The sequence below is a fragment of the Manduca sexta genome, chromosome 15 (genome assembly GCF_014839805.1).
Source record: "Manduca sexta isolate Smith_Timp_Sample1 chromosome 15, JHU_Msex_v1.0, whole genome shotgun sequence".
Classification (NCBI taxonomy): Eukaryota; Metazoa; Arthropoda; class Insecta; order Lepidoptera; family Sphingidae; genus Manduca; species Manduca sexta.
The window spans coordinates 5,855,485-5,873,159 of record NC_051129.1 but is presented as its reverse complement, the minus strand read 5'-3'; the positions used below and the strand labels follow the sequence as shown (position 1 = coordinate 5,873,159).

Genomic DNA, 17,675 nt, shown 5'->3' with positions numbered 1-17,675 from the left:
GTTTCACATCTATAAAGCATCAATTATAGATAACTACACCAACGAATCTATAATAGCGACAAATATTATGTTATTCAATAAATATTTGCTGTGCGTAAATGGTTTCCTAAAATAGAAGATTGAGTAAACGTTTTTCCCATGTGTATGACGGCGCTCGGCGCTCGGCGCTCGGCGCTCGGCGCTCGGCGCACGGCGCACGGCGCACGGCGCAGTGTGATCACATGAAGCGGAAACAAGCGGGTGGCGCGGCGCGGCGCCGGAAAGCGCTTTACCGGAAGATGCGCACCAACAACGTTGCTCTAGATGCACTTTTACGATTTCCTGTGCGCCAACCGGCGCGCGTTTGCTTGTAAGCTAAAAGTGCCCAGTCAATCACCACGGTGGATATTTGTTTTGTTCTTGTTGAATGCTGCATAGTTGTGTTCCTTTGGCGATCGGTTTCGGTACATGCGTTTAAGTATGAGCTGTTGTTACAAGTAGGACTCGATTGCAAATTAAAAAAATTAAGTATCTTTTGATAATTTGCAGTTCCGCTGCGTGTTTCTGTTAAAACATATTAAATAATAAATATTCGTGTGTTGTGTTTTTATCGGATACTGGTTCATAATATCAATTAGTTGGAAGGTTGTAGTGCAGTGCGCAAGCGCCGCATTAGTCAGGCCCTGGCTGTATGCATGCGTCACGGAGCTGCGCCTGCGCGTCACACGTCGTATGCCCGTCTAATTGCCTATTATAGAATAATACACCGGTGACAACTAGCGCCTATTCTATACAGCCGTATAAATATTAAACTTTGAAATTAGTAATTATAATTTCATATTGTACCATTTAACAATGACGTTTCATGACGTCTTATGTAATAGTAAGTCCCAACATATTACTTAGAAATGTGCTATTCTTATATTCCAAGTAATGTATTTATTTATCTTGTTTTATGAGCTTTACATCGAATAATTGAATTGTGACGTTTCGATACATTAATTAACTAATCTTTACATATTATAATAAAACACGTCAATATCTGTACATTATAGATATCGAAAAATACTAATATGGTAGTCTTTATTAGATCTACAGAGGCCACACCAAAAGTTTTTAAAATTTTAGCTGCCTCTTTGTAATTTAATAAACACATCACGCAAAAACTACTGCGGGGAATTTAATGCAGTTTTCACCGATGTATTGCTAGAGATCTAACCTAAAATATAGGCTCCATTTTATATCGGGAATATATGAGTATTCGGATATTATCGGGAAAATATATGGCGAGACATACCTAATATATCTCTGAAAACTTTTTCACGCGGGCGAAGCCGCGAGCAAAAGCTAGTTAAGAATATAAGTAAAAAAAATCTCCATTGAGAGATCCTACGGCAACTGTAATAAATGAAATTATTATAATCATCGTTTATAAGGTTATTAAGTTAGTGTAGTATTATTGGGTTTCAAACGTAATAGAGCTTTTTGCCATTTAAATTACAGTTTTATTAAAAGTATTTTTGTAGCCGACTAAGGTTTAATAGTGCTTATAGTGAAGTCTAGACACGAATCAGGAAATGAGTATGTCTAAAATAAATAGCAAAGATTAGGAAATAGGCGCCGCGCATTCAGTGCCGTTTATACGAGCTTACTGTTGTGCTTAAAGAGCATCGTATGGCATTCGCGACTGCAGCGGGAAAATCCGGCGCATGTTTTATTTGCACGATGAATAAATAATTATTTTGTATCTATGAGTCATTATTGTTTACCTACTGGAACCGGTTCTTGTCATATGCACAATTTTTCCAAGTATGGTATGAGTGAATTGTATTAATATGCAGGCTCGCGGGTGAGTAAATCTAAAGAATTCAATTCGGTGTCGCCGCGAACCTTGTTTGGTAATATGAATGGTTCACTTTATATTTATACATACAGGCTTACGTAAACAGGTTCACACAAAGAAGGCGTTAAGAACTTTTTGTTTTTATTTGTTTAGGACCTAGATATTATAATAATATTTTTGTTAAATATATTTTAATTAATAATAATTAAAATATATTTAACAAAAATAGATATCTACTAAAAAAATAAAACAAAATTTTTACTTAAGTAGTTTCATATTATAAATTTCTTACGTACCCATATCTTAATTATTATTTTCTTATTTGATTATTATAAACCGCAACGTGTACAATACGGGCCTATCATTAGCGAGGTTTATAGGCCGACGATATTCACAGGTGGCAGTAATGGCGTGTCCCATTCATAATTCACCTGTTGAATATACGAGCGATTACCTTCGCGTGATTATCGATAAAGTACGTGCGCTGAGTCAGTGCGAAGGTTCGCGCGGAATGCTGCATTCGCTGAAGGAAATCCGCAATGGCGCCTCGCGCGTACCTACATACCTGTGTCGGGTGTGTACGTACAAACGGCATGCACTGCGAGCTGCTCTGTGCCCACTCACCAGTGACATCATTTACATTTGCATAGCAGAGGTGATCGACAGGGTGCCTGCATTATTGTTACGAAATTAGTTTCGCGAATTACTTGCTACATTGCACGTACAACTCTAAAACATAAACCGCAAGATTGAAATTTGTTTAAGATATATTACCGGAAAATACAACGTAGACAACGTGCAGCCGAATTATACGGATAATAGGAAGTGCGGAGACTTTAAACTGAATTCTGTTCAATGTGCATGGATACGAGTACATATGGCAAATCGACGCTGACATCCTTATAGCATGCTAAACTAAACTCAACAAACCAAGATATAAATAGATGTTACACGTGCGACAAAACAGGTGACTATTAAATACACAGGTTAATTATAGCGTCCAGACAAAACCGCCGAGCCGGCGACACATGATTATATTTTAAATCCAGTATAAAAGCCAGAGCTTTGGAGTGAATTATATGTTTCGCTTTTGTAACACGAGTCATGTTTTGGCGAGACATCTCGTTCATGGACAGGGAGACGAGACGACCTTATTTTTGAATTAGAATGCGACTGTGTTTACATTTTTCTCCTTATTGTGACATTTTTGGCAACATTCCAAGTGGCGATCTAAAACAAAATTGTCCATCGCATAGTTTGCAAGTGCAATTCGTGTGAATCCACGGTAAATGTTTCGTTAATATTACAATTCTGTGACTTCATAGAGCGAGTTCAACTTTGTTAAAACTTCGCGATTAATTTTAGAATTTCAGAATGAACTTATTGTAATGTAATGGTTTAATGAGGCGACGGAAGACAGTTCGCTTTAAATTGTTTATTGTCGACTATACTACAAACTGGCTTATACCCCACTTTACATTATTGTCCTAAAGACAAACTATTTTCATTGCATAAAAACTTTCCTCCATGTAAATAAGCGAGACTAAACAACGGTGACGAAGAGCTATTCTTAAAGCTATTCTGTTTTTATTCCAGTGATATGTCTGTGGAAAATATTATATTTATTATCTTTGTTATTGAGACGACAATTAGTTTTTGTACATCGGAAATAGCAAAAGGAATTAAATGAAAGGTGTGTGTCAATACTACCGTAGTTTATATTTCGTAAGTTTGAAAGAGTTGAGGTTGATGCTAAGTAGAGACAGGCCATAACGGCATAGGAACGTGATTCGAGAATTCAAAATTATTTAAAACTAAGTGTTGCTCGCGGCCTCGCTCGCTTGATAAGCCTGTTTCCGATACAAACGAGCCTAAATAACTTGATCCCTTACGCCATCGGTACGATATCGGCGCCATCTATTTGAAAAGTCATATTAGAAAGAAGAAGAGTTCAATTATTATCCACGGCAGCAAATTTCAGGGATATAAACCTATTTATTCATCCAGGTTATGGTCTATCTGTGTGCCAAATTTCATTAAAATCCGATCAGCTGTTATTTATTGAGTTAACTATAATAAACAACTAAACGTTTTCACAAACTTACGCATTCAATTTTTTTCAAAAAATTTGCTATGAAAATTAAGAACTTTCAGTCTTATTGTATAACATAGTATGTGGCTGCCCATACTATAGTGAAATTTATTTAAAAATGGGAGCACTTGTATAAAACTTTTTTTTGTTTAGAACAAAATTTACAGTCACCGTTTTCTTAATAGTAACAGACTTTTCGTTATTGTTGTCAGTATGCAATCATATTTTTTCAGTTACTCGAATTTGTTAAGCAGTTAATGTCACTCTGTATTTTATTTGATTTAAATTTTAGTTGTGGTTTAGTTATCTGTCACTTATTTGATGACGTGCAGTTATGCGCTCCCACTTCTTATTTGCCTTTTTCATTGAGTATGAAGAGCTGTCATTACTGCTGTAAAAGAAAATTTTAAAAATCAATTAGTTCTTAATTTTTCTTTCTATTAAAAACATTATTATCATGATAGAGTTAAGTTACCACATAACTAATAATAGTCGTTTTAAATAATAATCAATATTTCATACTTATACGTATTTGTTATAATGTGTAAGTATGAAACCATATAATCGGTGCATCGTTTTCAAAATCGAAACATGTATGTTGAATGCCCTTTGTATGGCTAAGTCAGACAGCCGAAAACTGAGCGACGGCGACTTCGAGCCACCCGCCGGCTGAGAAAGAGCTGTGAGTTTGATGGACCACTTACCTGAACCGGTCCGTGGGAGCCTTCCACTAGCCCACGACTCACCAGAACCTTTCTTTTAGTAAATATCTCAACAAGAATTAATTTCATTTCAATAAATTCCAACATACGGGTATAATTAACATTCACTAGATTCTTGGGCTTCGATCGTCGGTTCGGTCATTTTAATGATGGCTATTTACAGTTAGTGATCTGCACGCGTTGTAAACGTTCGTCTGGCAATTTGTTTTTGTTTATTAATGTCCCTCATTGGTGGTGCGGTGGAATCGCTTAATGTCCTGGCTCCGGCCCGCAGCCCCGCCGAGCCCCTCTGGCCGCGGTGTCCGTGGTACCGGCATGCCAGTGTCCACTGTCAATAATAATCGGCGTAATCAAACGCGCGCCAGCCGAAGGAATTCGTCGGTATTCGTGACACCTTTTACGCTTTCGAATGTTGATTATTAATTGCTCTCTCATTCAATAGATATTACATTCCAATCATTTTTCTCATACGTCCAAAGGAAATACATGTTTAAGTGTATAGCATTAAATATAACCGGCAATGAGTGAGCGTTAAGTTTACTCGAACTTGGTGTGATTAGTTGTTGCAATACATTTTTGCATAGAATGATATAAGTTCATACTCATTTGTTGGGTACAGTAGGTAGAGATACAACTAATGCATTTCCTATTCGCTGAGTTATATTTGTCCATAATTAGACATCGACAAGGAGAAGCTTATCGCTTTACATATTTTCATAACAAAAATACTAAATAACGTCCGGATAGTGGCGCACACCACAATGGCTTGGGATACGCAGTTTTTTAAACGTTTCTTGGCTTTTCTGTGACTGCCTATATTTTTCTTATACCATTTCATCACCTAATAACATTCTAAAGACAAGCTTTTTGTCTAGAGCTTTTACTGGCATCCCTAAGTCTTGTAGCTTCATAACATTGTAAAAATATCTAATAAGACACTTTTGAACTATTTTATCCTCTAAACAATCACAATATATTTTGTAACATATAACACCGTTGTTGACTTTGGGAAGGGCAGTTTTAGGTTCCATTTCAATTTTTATGTTTAAATGTCTATCTGTCTGTCTGCATAGATCTTTTTTCTCAGTAACGCTTAGAGGTATCAAGTTGAAATTTATATCAAATATTCGGGTATACAGTCGCTTTCAGCCGTAAAAAAAATCAAAGTTTTAAGTCAACGCGATCAATACCGACTGTATATGTCGCAAATATTTGCATATTTTGCGATTACGGAAAGGTATTAAAACCTATAGGGCACTTCTCCTTGACCTAGAGTTATGAAGTTTGGCAAGAAACAATGTCTTGTTACACATATAAATTATTTAACTCGCACTTATACGATATTTTTTAAAACTACTGTTATAGCATTTCCATCTACTGTCTCATAAAACATTGCGAATGTGTAAATTTTCATATTTTATGTTTGGAGCTAATAAGATAGAAAAATAATCCCAAATTTTTTGCACCAATTTGATTTAGACAACATCACAATATAATTAAAATAGCAAACATAATTCATTGTTTGTGTAAATGCTATTGTCGGTTTTTATATATAATTTTTAATGTTCTTAGTCCATCCTGTTAAAATAAGGAGATGTGTGTACTCACGAGTCACGATGTCGAAGTTTAAACAATATGTTACTGTATGTAGTTGACGTATGGTTGAATAAATATTCAGTGATTACATATCTAGTCATCATCGAATATCTGAAACATATGATTTGCCATTCAAAATTCTCGTATAATAGCGTGACCGATTCGGCAGTGTAATCCAAGATGTAACATTAGTTATATGTTATTTAGAAATATAAAGAAAACAGAAAAATAGACACTGTATTGAACCTTCTTTGGATATAAATAAAGATTTTGTACTCTAAGCCATACTACTAAAATCATCTTAAATCTACTTCCCTACTAATAAAAAATAGGTTTGGTGTAATACATATATTCAAGACTCAATAGACGCTTATAGTGTCCATTCCCACTCATTAATATTAAACGGGCAGATTCCCCTCCTTGACATTGAGTATTCTGAGTAAATCTGCACTTCATTGACCTATATTTGGTTAAGGTACAGCTTAAAACAATTTCGTAACTTTTGCCTTTAAATAGGTCGACTTCAAAGTTGGATTAAACATTCTTGAGAGTTTTGTTTTAGGGCATTGCATTAGCTTGTACGATTCCATGTGAATACAATTAATAGAAACTGCAACCAGTACTTAATTCAATGTATAACTATTATTAATGGAATTAAATAAAACTGATAACAATTTTAAAAAGCTACGTGTTGTATATATATGCGTATCGACCGATCGTATTCGAACTGTCTTGTAAAAGTTGCTTAATATGCAATTTTAATCAAAGTGGAGCAGCCTTCGCATGAAGCTGTCGCGACGGTGAGCAGTGAGCGATGCAAGAGGCTGCTGTTAGCCTCCCATGCGGAGCCCCGCTGTCTGGCAGCCGGCGCCCCCTGTACCCCCCGCTCGCCCTCCTCCGTCTGTCCCCTCGTACCTACTCTGTCTGCGATACCTAGCGCAACCACCGCATATTGCCAATTCATCTACCACCACATGTTTGGTGCAAGTGTCAGCTAGACGCAGACGTCTACATTGCCACATGCCAAGGCCGAGTGGAACATCGCATGTTTCAATTTCGATGTATTTTTATATTGCTATCTGGAGAACTAGGGCATTATATACGTATAGGTACCTACTGCTTTATCTAGATTTGGCCTTTGTCGACTTTTACTTTTTTATTACCATTTGATTTAATAAAGTTGCACAATGATGTCTGATCGAACAATGTAACCTTTGTACGATCGAATTGTAATCAAGTGAAACTGTGCATTAGCACATGTAGTTCAGTAACGTAGTAATGTGAATCGCGATTGTATTTTATTGGCAACGTCATCAACATCCTTTAAATAAAATGCAAAATTAATGCGTTCTACTTGGCGCCCGGGGAGAGATCAGTATAAAGAATGCAAGTGTCCAAGTCTAACATGATGTCATTTGAACACGCAAACCACTATATTCTCTCGTTTAGTTCGTATCATTTATTACATAGAAACAGTGTAACACATACAACGCTACATTTTGCATAGACGTATGACATGTAACTGACATTTTGTTCAATTATAAATGCATATAAAAACCATTTAGAGGATTACCTTCTTAACGTTCTTAAACGAACGAGATGAATCGAACATTGCGATGTAATAAAATGATAACGATTGAATGTTGCCCTTTTATGTCCTTTGTTAATTTATACTATGTGCTATCGTATTTATCATATATAGTTAATATAATATCATAATATTCTAGCGTACTTGTTTGCCATGGGCTAATTGAATTCCGAGTTGCATGTTTCATTCATTGTTACGAAAATGTTTCGCCCGCTTTATTTCAGTAACAAAGAATGAAACCATTTTTATACTTCAAAATCTACTCTATATTACCAATCTTGGTCAATTACATAAGAAAGAAAGTTGTCATGAATAAACGTTGCAACTTTTGGTTAAATGTATTTCACAAACAATCTGTCTCGGTTTCCTCAAATCGATATTATTATGTAGGAGTAGTGTATGTCACGCCATGGCGAAGTGTATTAATTGTGTGTTAGAGTCGCCCAATAGACAGTTGTCAATACCATTAACCGACTGGCATCATACATTTTGAACAGTCACTGAAATTGCCAGAAACTCAACATATTCCACTATTTCGTTCCTATTTCTGATAAATGCCGGGAACGGATTTATGGCGTACTTCACATTATGGATGTATCAATAGTATACTTATCCCGTCGAGACGACCTGTCATTCTGTGAACCTGGATGCAGCATGGTAAACACAAAAAATACTATCTGAGTGCCTTATGTTATTCGTAAACATAAAACTTCCTGTATCCTTCCCAAAAGACTTATTTATCTCCGAACTGCTTCAGTGTTTAACATACCTTGTTTTGTAAAAAATCAAACTTATCGGAATTAAATAGCCTCTTTACATATGAATAATAATAGATATGTCTTTAAGCCTAACAATTAATTTTACAGGATTTATATATACTGTCTCCCAATTTCCCTATTCCTTTTTTGGAAGACCGACACGTGTGTCACTCACGTTTCTTTTAGTATTGTGGGTGTTGATAAGCGGCCGTGATCATTCACTTTCGAGTGACCCACTTGCTAATTTGCTTGGCTTTCCTTTATGGTTATTGGTGGGGTAGGTCCAGTTAACTGACAAATTTCGTGAATAGGAAGAAGCAGTAGTTACCTAGGACCAATAATTCAATTTATGCCCTTAAACAACAGTCGTGAATTTGACTTTTGAAGTCAGTGCAATAACCAGGCCATACAAGATGCGTAATGGCTCAGGATGACTAGCGCAGTACAGAGCCAGAGCTTATGCTATAGTTTATGGACAATTTTTGTGATTCTTATGTATAAATAAATTAGTCAATTCATTTTCTATTTTCAAAAGTGTCCAATAATATTTGGCCAAAAACTATATATAATATGTGTCTTGATTTCTTTTTTATCATTTGTTTTGGTGATAAATAGCTATAAGCAAACCAATCCACTTAGGAATTATGTTACGATACATGAATGTAACGTAGTTGGCAATGCTTATGGAGTGAAAACTGTTTGTTTGATTGCGCATGATATTGAAGGCTCTAATTGAACAAGTGTAGTGATGTTGAGGCGACCTCGGCCCACAGCGCGTAGGTCCGATTGCGACAACCGCTGACATGAGGTTGTGTAAGTGGTCGATGGAAATTCCGGCGTGACAATGTGAGCAGCAAATGTACGGGCTTAGAGTCCTGCGCGTGCACTCCGCGCCGCCACTCCGCGGTATGAATGGAGCCGCGGTATGTAGGTCACGGTGTCGTCAATGGGCCGTCGGCTGGGCCCCGCGCGGCCGCCTCTTGCACCCCCATCGTGCCGTGAAAGTTGCCACTACTTTCGCGACTGTCTCTTTGACGAACGAAGAGAATTTACACTTTATCGCTCAAAAATTAAGTCACATTTTGATCGTCGCCCCGAAACGTTCACATCCGCTTCGCCGTTTCTTGCATGCCTCAGAGTATATCTTAAACGTCTCGAGTCGATGTATACTCGAGCCACTCTATGAGTACTTTGCATAGAGTCTATTGTCGTTTGCTCGATATAAAATTTGGCCGCGCCGTATGCTCGTGCTTAGGAATTCACTTCCGGGTAGGTCGGAAAGTGAAATGGACTCGTCTGTGATGTAATTGGAATTCGGATGTATCCGGAGTCAGAGTTACTCCGTTCACTTATAAAATTTCTATAAGTATCGGTTGACATAATAGGTTTTGTGTTGCTGTTTCCACGACGCAGTGACAGTTAAAGCGATGGAGCGTAAGAGGCGTTTTCTTTGTTCGCCGCATAAGTACATTCTTGACTCAATTATTTAGAAATGGTGAATGTTCAGGAATGTATGGTGCCCATTTAAATATGCAATTAAGTGAAAAGAATTAGTTATAGGGTCTTTATTGCACTTTTAGCATTTCCCTTTAGGGTGTTATGTAAACATGCCTAACATAAGAGTTTTAATTGTAAAACTTCAAAAATACAACAATTTTAATTGACATCTGTGGTCTAGATATTACTGCAGTTAATATAATATTTTGTACTCATTTTTGGTCACAGAAATTATAAATATGTATAATATAATCCGTTTAAAGAAAGCAGCATTTAAATTCATTAGTACGATAAATGATTGTGATGTTTGGAAATAGAGGGCTTAAACGCAAGTAAAGTAAATAGTGTCATATTTAAACAAATTAATATTGTTAATATTGTAAATAAATAATTCACGTTATGTGTTTAAATATATATTATAATGTTGAGAATTTATAAGACATAGATGTTCTGAGGTGTTTACTGCCTAGGTAATGGTACCTGTTTGCATAGCAAGAGAGAATAATCATAATACACATTTCTATGAGATGCATACACATTAATGCCGCCACTTCGCGTCTGTATCCTCTTATTATATATACTTAGTCGGAGCGTATTAGGTTATAGACAGGGAGGTTCGATTCCTAAATAGGCCTGTAAACATTTGTCTGTTTTTAGTTTTAAAACACACTTCTGATTTTTGGGATTGAAATCTGCTTCGGCGATGAGCCAGGCCCGTAAAGTGTTAAAACGGAATAAACTCGGCCAACAATTAGTGTACTCGCTACATCTCTATCTGTATCTATACACATGTAAGTATATAATCGCAATAATATCACTAGATAATGTTTTACAAGAATTTGTATTCAATACCAGGTAGGTATGGTCCTCATACTGAGATATTGTTTTCAAATTCCTATCCGAACTTTAGAAATGACTGATGAATGAAAAATCTATGATTACTGTTAGATGTCAGATGAAAATTGCAAAACATTGGCTTTATGCGACAAGGTAGAGTTCAAATAGAGGTGATAACCTCTTGTGATGTTTTATTTATTCACAAACAACCTCCAAAAGTCATGTATTAACTTAAGCAGTAATATAAAACTTAGTCATGCCCATGTCATGTTAAACTTTTCCTTGTGGTCTTATAAATTACTGCAATGGCATTTTTGATAAATAGGTATAAAATAAATTATTTGACTTGATATCGCTACTCTAAAATATTAATTTTATCGTCGATGTACAATGTTTCACAAACCGAAAAATTGCTTCAACTTAATAACTCAAAACTGGGACCTCTACATCACAAAATAAGCCATTTCAGCATTTAATCCAAAATAAAAGAATATTGTCGATAAATATTCTTCTCTTTCCTATATGCTATGGTTAATGGAATAACTCGACTATATATCCTTGTTTCTATTTTCCTATATTATAATAGACAGGTATACTATAGTATAGTCAACCATCGAGAGACGTTTAGTTCAACGCCAGATCTTAAAGCCCGTATTTATCCTTATATTTTGTGGACTAAATGACTATAACTCTATGTTTCAATATTCTATTGTAAATACAAAAATGAAATTCAGCGATAATATGTATGCTATATTGACTTTTGCAGCTAAGTGGTGCTAGTAAGAACAATTGCCGGGGTCGCTCTATTCCGCCCGTTTCGCCATCCCAGATATAACTTTGGATCCCTTAAATAACTTGAAACCTATAGTCTATCTATCAATGAGTGGGTATAATAAGTATTTTATATATTTGCGCCTAATGAAGTAGTAGATAAAAATTCCCGGAGCATTAATATTAGTAATATTTTTTTTGGTATATCGAAACGTATTACTATTGATTATTTCTAGGGTACTCTTACAATCTAGCATATTTTATTGACGTCTCTCAAAGTCTAATACTGCTTTATACAGTTTTATTCGATCGGTACATTCTTGTGGTACTCGTCATCACATTATGCCAGGAAAGTAGAGAGCTCTTGTGGATTCTAATGTCCAGTAAATGAGCAACTGAAAGAAGTGACAGCACTTGAGTTTGTTAAGGAATAGGTACCCATTAGCTGGCTGTTGCCATTTTTAAACTGTTGGTATTAATAAATGCAATTTTTTCACATATCTTCTTTAGTACAGGCCTTATTTACCTAAGTATTTTAGGGCTGTTTTAAAGTGATAGTTTACACTAAGTGGCATTTCAAGTCCGTAGTGTTAGTTTCTCGTGGTTGTATGGCCGAGGATACCTTTTCTGCATCTTTACGTGGCGATCATTTCTTAATAATTTAAAATCCAATTAAAGTAAATTTTATACTTTATTATGCATTGGTTTTAAAGATTGCAATGTAGTTATATTGTATCCTGAGCATAGAAGACAATGTTAATACAAATAACTTTTACACACAATGAAGCCCTTCGTTTCATTTTAATTACAATAAATCATATTTTTATATAGCCAGCTTCCCTCAGTACTTATGTTTCATATAACCATATCTACACACAAGGACCTTATTAATGTAATCCTAATGTGATTAAAGTATTCATATTAAACCATCATAAAAAACTTCTGCGTTCTCGAAGATAAATTACGTATAACATTGCCTACTTTTCCGCCCGCCCCCGAGCTGCTTAATAAATCACTTCGTTAATAGTTTACACTAAACTTCGTATCGGTGGCGCAGCGGGCAATGAATCCGCTGTGAAAACACAGGGTACAGGTTCAATTGCCGCTCAGGGGTGTTTTTTATTTAATCCACGTTAGTTTCAAACCTGAGTAGTGAATATTGGAACCAAACGTCTTTTGTATTTGTTTTATTGATAACATTTCTCAGAAGCCCACGTAGCCAGGATCTACGTAGATTAGTGCAACTGTATGGCTGTGTATTGTTGTATGTGACACTCTTAGGCTTGAACTGTTGGTGTTTATTTATTTAGAGCTCAATGTGAGGGAACTTTTAACGATAGTGGTAATTCGTAACTAATGATTTATTTACTACAATAATTATCTTACCATGAGCATAAGACTTTCATAAATTTAATATTAATTTTATAATATTTCATATACCATCATGTTTTTTTTTTATTTCATCTCTATCCCCGACATTGTGTCTTGATATCAAACCAAACTCCAGGAACTGTTTACATGTTTTCGCATCCTTATTTATACAGAATAATAATTAAATTTCCATGACATTTACAGCGAAAGAGAAAATAAATGTTTCAGAAAGTAAACTATAATTTCCTGTTTGGGAAATTTGACGTTTAACCAAAACCGGTAAAATACCTACAGTGGTTGTTCATAATGGAAGTTTTAACTCAATTGATCGGCAGCGGTTTGTCAGCGCATGCGCCGCTCGTACCGGCCAGCTTTCACCGAGCTCAAAGCCTCCGCGCCGCCGTACATGTTTATTAAGATAACCATTTTAACAGAAATTCCCAACGCTTCCGTTTACGTCGCTATTAGTACTTTTAGTTGTCATTGCGTTTCGAGATCCCGTTAATGTCACATCTAAAGAAATCTACGCTACTTGGATATGAAAATCGATGCCACCGCCTCTGATGAGGATGAAGATCATCAATGTCGTGACTTAAATGTTCTCTCATAGACTGCGTTTATAAATATCATAATATGTGAAACTTTTAAAAATATTTTCTAGAAATTCGGCACTTACAGCAACATCAAAGTACATACATATTACATAATTCGACATTTATCAGCGAAATTTCTGAAAATGTAGAGTACGGCCTTAATTATAGTATTTAGTGGAAGCGTTCAATCATAACACTTTCTACGAACGCACGTTACAAATATTTTTAACTCTCGTATGTAATAAGTAAAGACGATCAAAATGTACAAATTGTATGATGTTACGGTATTGCACAATATATTACGAGCGGTAAGTTGTGTTGCATCGTAGAAACGGTTGTGTTTAACGGTGACGGAGGCTGTACGTTGTACAGTTATTCGCATTCCTAGAGCGAGCAACGGTGAGGGTCGCAGGTGCAGTGTGGCCGGCGGGGAGTGGGGGAGGGCGGAGGGGTGGGCGACTGTCTTCTCGAGGAATGTGTCACTGCTACCATATATCCGTTACTGCTTTTATTTGCTACAATGTACATTAATTACTTAGTATTGCTTGCAAATGGTAGCATTATGGCTCTGTTTGCTGTGATTAGTGAATAATCTAATATGTTTGCGAATATATATTTAAGTTATTTAATTCAGGTCTGAATTTAAAACTTCTTGTTATTTTCCATATTTTTTCGAAATTTACCATGTTTGAGGCAACATATATTTCAGTTCATTTGTACTTTTATCAGGTGAATGTTTTATCCCACGGAATATACACGATTATTTTGTTCTTTGCAGGAACTTGGCGTTAGGCATCGGCATCCAAAACTTCCCAGAAGGTTTGGCTGTAAGTTTACCTCTGCAGGCAGCTGGCTTCTCAGTATGGAGATCATTCTGGTACGTATTAATATCTTAAATTATATTAATGGTCACGAATGATTTAGCAATCTGCATAAAATAAATGTATAGTATTATATAATCTGTTCTGAGTGGTATTTTTAGAAAGGTTAACCAAAAACATTTATTGCATGAACAATTTCTGAGCTAATTTTTCCTTCCCAAAGTCGATTACAAGATTCGTAACAGCGTAACGAAATCGCCACAACCGTCGAATTTTGACTGCTCTGTGCACTGTACACAGTAAAAGCAAACCTCAGCGTGCCAAAATGTTATTTTGTACTAGGAAATTAATGTACGAGTATTATGCACTACGCAGCTGGTTGCGTGGGGTGTCATGAATAAAATGTGTATTTGAATAACTTATATCAAATGCAATATGTTTAATATTTGATTATATAAAATCTTTTTAATCTGTAAAAACATATCAAATACGCATCTGCGCCACACTATAGATTAACATCTAAGAAATAAAAAAATATTATTTTCTAAACATTGTTTCGAATAAAAATAGTTTCCGTCTACATTCGTATTGCGTTGCTAGTGTGGTAAAAGTGTGAGTACGCGGAATTAGCGGCGACTGTGCTACTGTATTTTTTCTTTACTACTGTTAGATCGTGGCTCGCGCTGCTAGAGAATGCGCGCGCGCTCGTCGTTAGGCCGGATGCCAACGTAGCCAGACTGGCCGACCCCATTCCTGTTCAGGCTAATTCATTTAGCGACTGTTGTCGGTCGGAACTACTCGCCACTCGACTACATGGATAGCCTTAAACGAGCCAAAAACTTTGGCTGAAAATATTTCAAACAGTATACTATTGTAATATGGTTACTCATATATCACAGAGCAAAGACGCTTTTTTTTTTTAAATGATATACCATTAAAATTTCTGTACACGAAATATTTTGTCCGCATACAAGCGTGCATTATGTTGTGAGAGTAAAAGGTTACATCTGCGTAGCGTATTGTAGTACGTGCACGCATTGTAAACGTTACCAAATAGGTAAAAGTTGTAAATAGTCGCATTCCGTTGTGTTCTGGGAACCGCTGCGTTGGCGCCGGCCGGCCGCAGCGCTCGGGAACTACGAAAATCACGTACGCGTCAACTCTTTATGGATGTGCCTTTGATACCGTCGCTCACTCACTCCGTGCTGAGTACGTTGCACTCTAGTTTGTTTTTAATAACCAACTCTATTCAACATGTCTATAAGTTCCTATTTAGAAATTATAATGCTCTTTCATTTTTCTTATTCCTTTCCCATAAATTTTGCTCAGTTTCTATGTTGCCTTGGCAAAGCATATAGGGTATAATTCATTACAATATTCGCACACAAACTTTCCCGGTAAAACACTTTATTTACATATAAAATCTATAAGAGTTCATAATACGGGTAAAAACGCGTTCCCCGGCTTATTTTGTTATTAATGTAGAAAATTATGGGAATTCGTACGTGCCAATAGAATTTGGATGAAGTGCCAAAGAGGTAATTATCGGGTGTGTCCACATTCTCGTCTTGATAGCATCTTTACCTATAATGTTAATATCACGAGAATCTTTTAAAATATTTTCCACACAAATTATCATAATTCACGATTAAATTAGATTCCATAATAGCGTAATAACTTTTCGTTTTCGTGTAAACGGTACAATCTCACATCGGCTTTAAAGGATTACATCTGATATCTTAATTTCAAAAAGCGATCCGGAATGCGGCGGTGTCATTTTTGTTTTGTGAAATGCTCTTGATTCTTAATTCTTTATATGGAAAAGGGGGCAAGAATGCGCTCAAGTGGGAATCCTGGCCGGCTCGGGAGACCGGGCGAATGTCCGCCGAACGACGACCCCATCGGACGGAGCTTTTGCGTCCACTACATTTTTACTCTCAGATACGCAGTCACGTGATACGATTTTCATCAGAACCTATATTTAATGCAGATTTTTATTGTCACTAATTTATACTATTTAGATTTTCGTAGAGTACTCGAATTGAGAATATTAACTTCTGAGTCGTTTAATTTTAACTTCTTTACTTAACGTTTTAAAATATAAATTAAACTTGAAAGACCGAATTAGGACTCTAATCCAATTAATAATAAGGGTTTTTTACTTTATAATCATCAAAATTTAAGAAAAAAAATTCAGATTGTTAATAAAAAATTTGACTAACCATTGGCTACGTATACATTGTTAATCATGCACGTGTCTAGAGTTTACATCATCGTATACTCCAGTACCTATGTTCGATATTTATGTTATGTTTACAATATTATATAACCGTACTTTTTATGCAAGTGTAATTAGGACTTGTTCACAGTGTAGTATGAGTTCCTATTGTCACATCATAAAAGAATAAGCTCAGCGATTCGTAATTTCATCAGTCGCACCTGTCTACCTTTTAGAGTATATTTGCATCCTAAAATATTAAATCTCCTGCCTATACGCGCTATTTAATAACTATGAATCTGAAATGCGACATGTACCTAACAATTTTTTTTTTTAAATCTGTAATATGTAATACAAGCCCGTACAGACATGATAAGATTCTAGCGCTGCTCAAAAACCTATATGGAAGCTTTAAGCATTTTTAAACTTTAGTCGTACTTATTGTGTCGGGATTTTGTCGAAATTGTGGTACACGGTGTGTATATGCTTAACATTGTAGCGGAATTTCGCGCAGTTTATATATTTAAGCTTAGAAGCAAGGTAAATTACAAATTTTTATTACGTGTCGTGTGTGAGAAAAATTACAGTGGTCGTTTTCATAACAATAAAGATTCTATTTTATCATCACATTAAGCTCAGCTTAACTAAAAAAAAATGTAAAGTACCAGGTGATATTACTTCGTGTAATGTAAAAACTGAAAATCATACATTTGAACATTCCACCCGCTTTCCGCTTTATTTAGAATAGTTTGCCATTTACCAAGCATTTCCGGCATGCGTCCATTTTTCCCACGAATCGAATAGATCTTAATTTTAATTAGCAAATTTGTGTTTTACGATGATATTACACGTAGCCGTAATAAAATAGAGCTATTGACATTTCTATACTTAGAAATAACCTGCTACATTATAAATGCGTACTATTTATATAGAAAAATAAATTAAACTTTTTCAGTATTTTCAAAATGCGAACTTATAAAGCATTTATC

The 17,675-nt window shown here is 35.8% G+C and overlaps 1 protein-coding gene across 1 annotated transcript in view; it reads left to right on the top strand.

The window, feature by feature from the left end:
* Positions 1 to 17,675, top strand: part of LOC115439966 (zinc transporter ZIP11) — a 58,193-nt gene that overhangs the window by 22,075 nt on the left and 18,443 nt on the right. Inside the window, exon 5 of the mRNA XM_030164071.2 lies at positions 14,426 to 14,524. Coding sequence (XP_030019931.1) covers positions 14,426 to 14,524 — 99 coding nt within the window. The remainder of the gene's footprint in view (positions 1 to 14,425; positions 14,525 to 17,675) is intronic.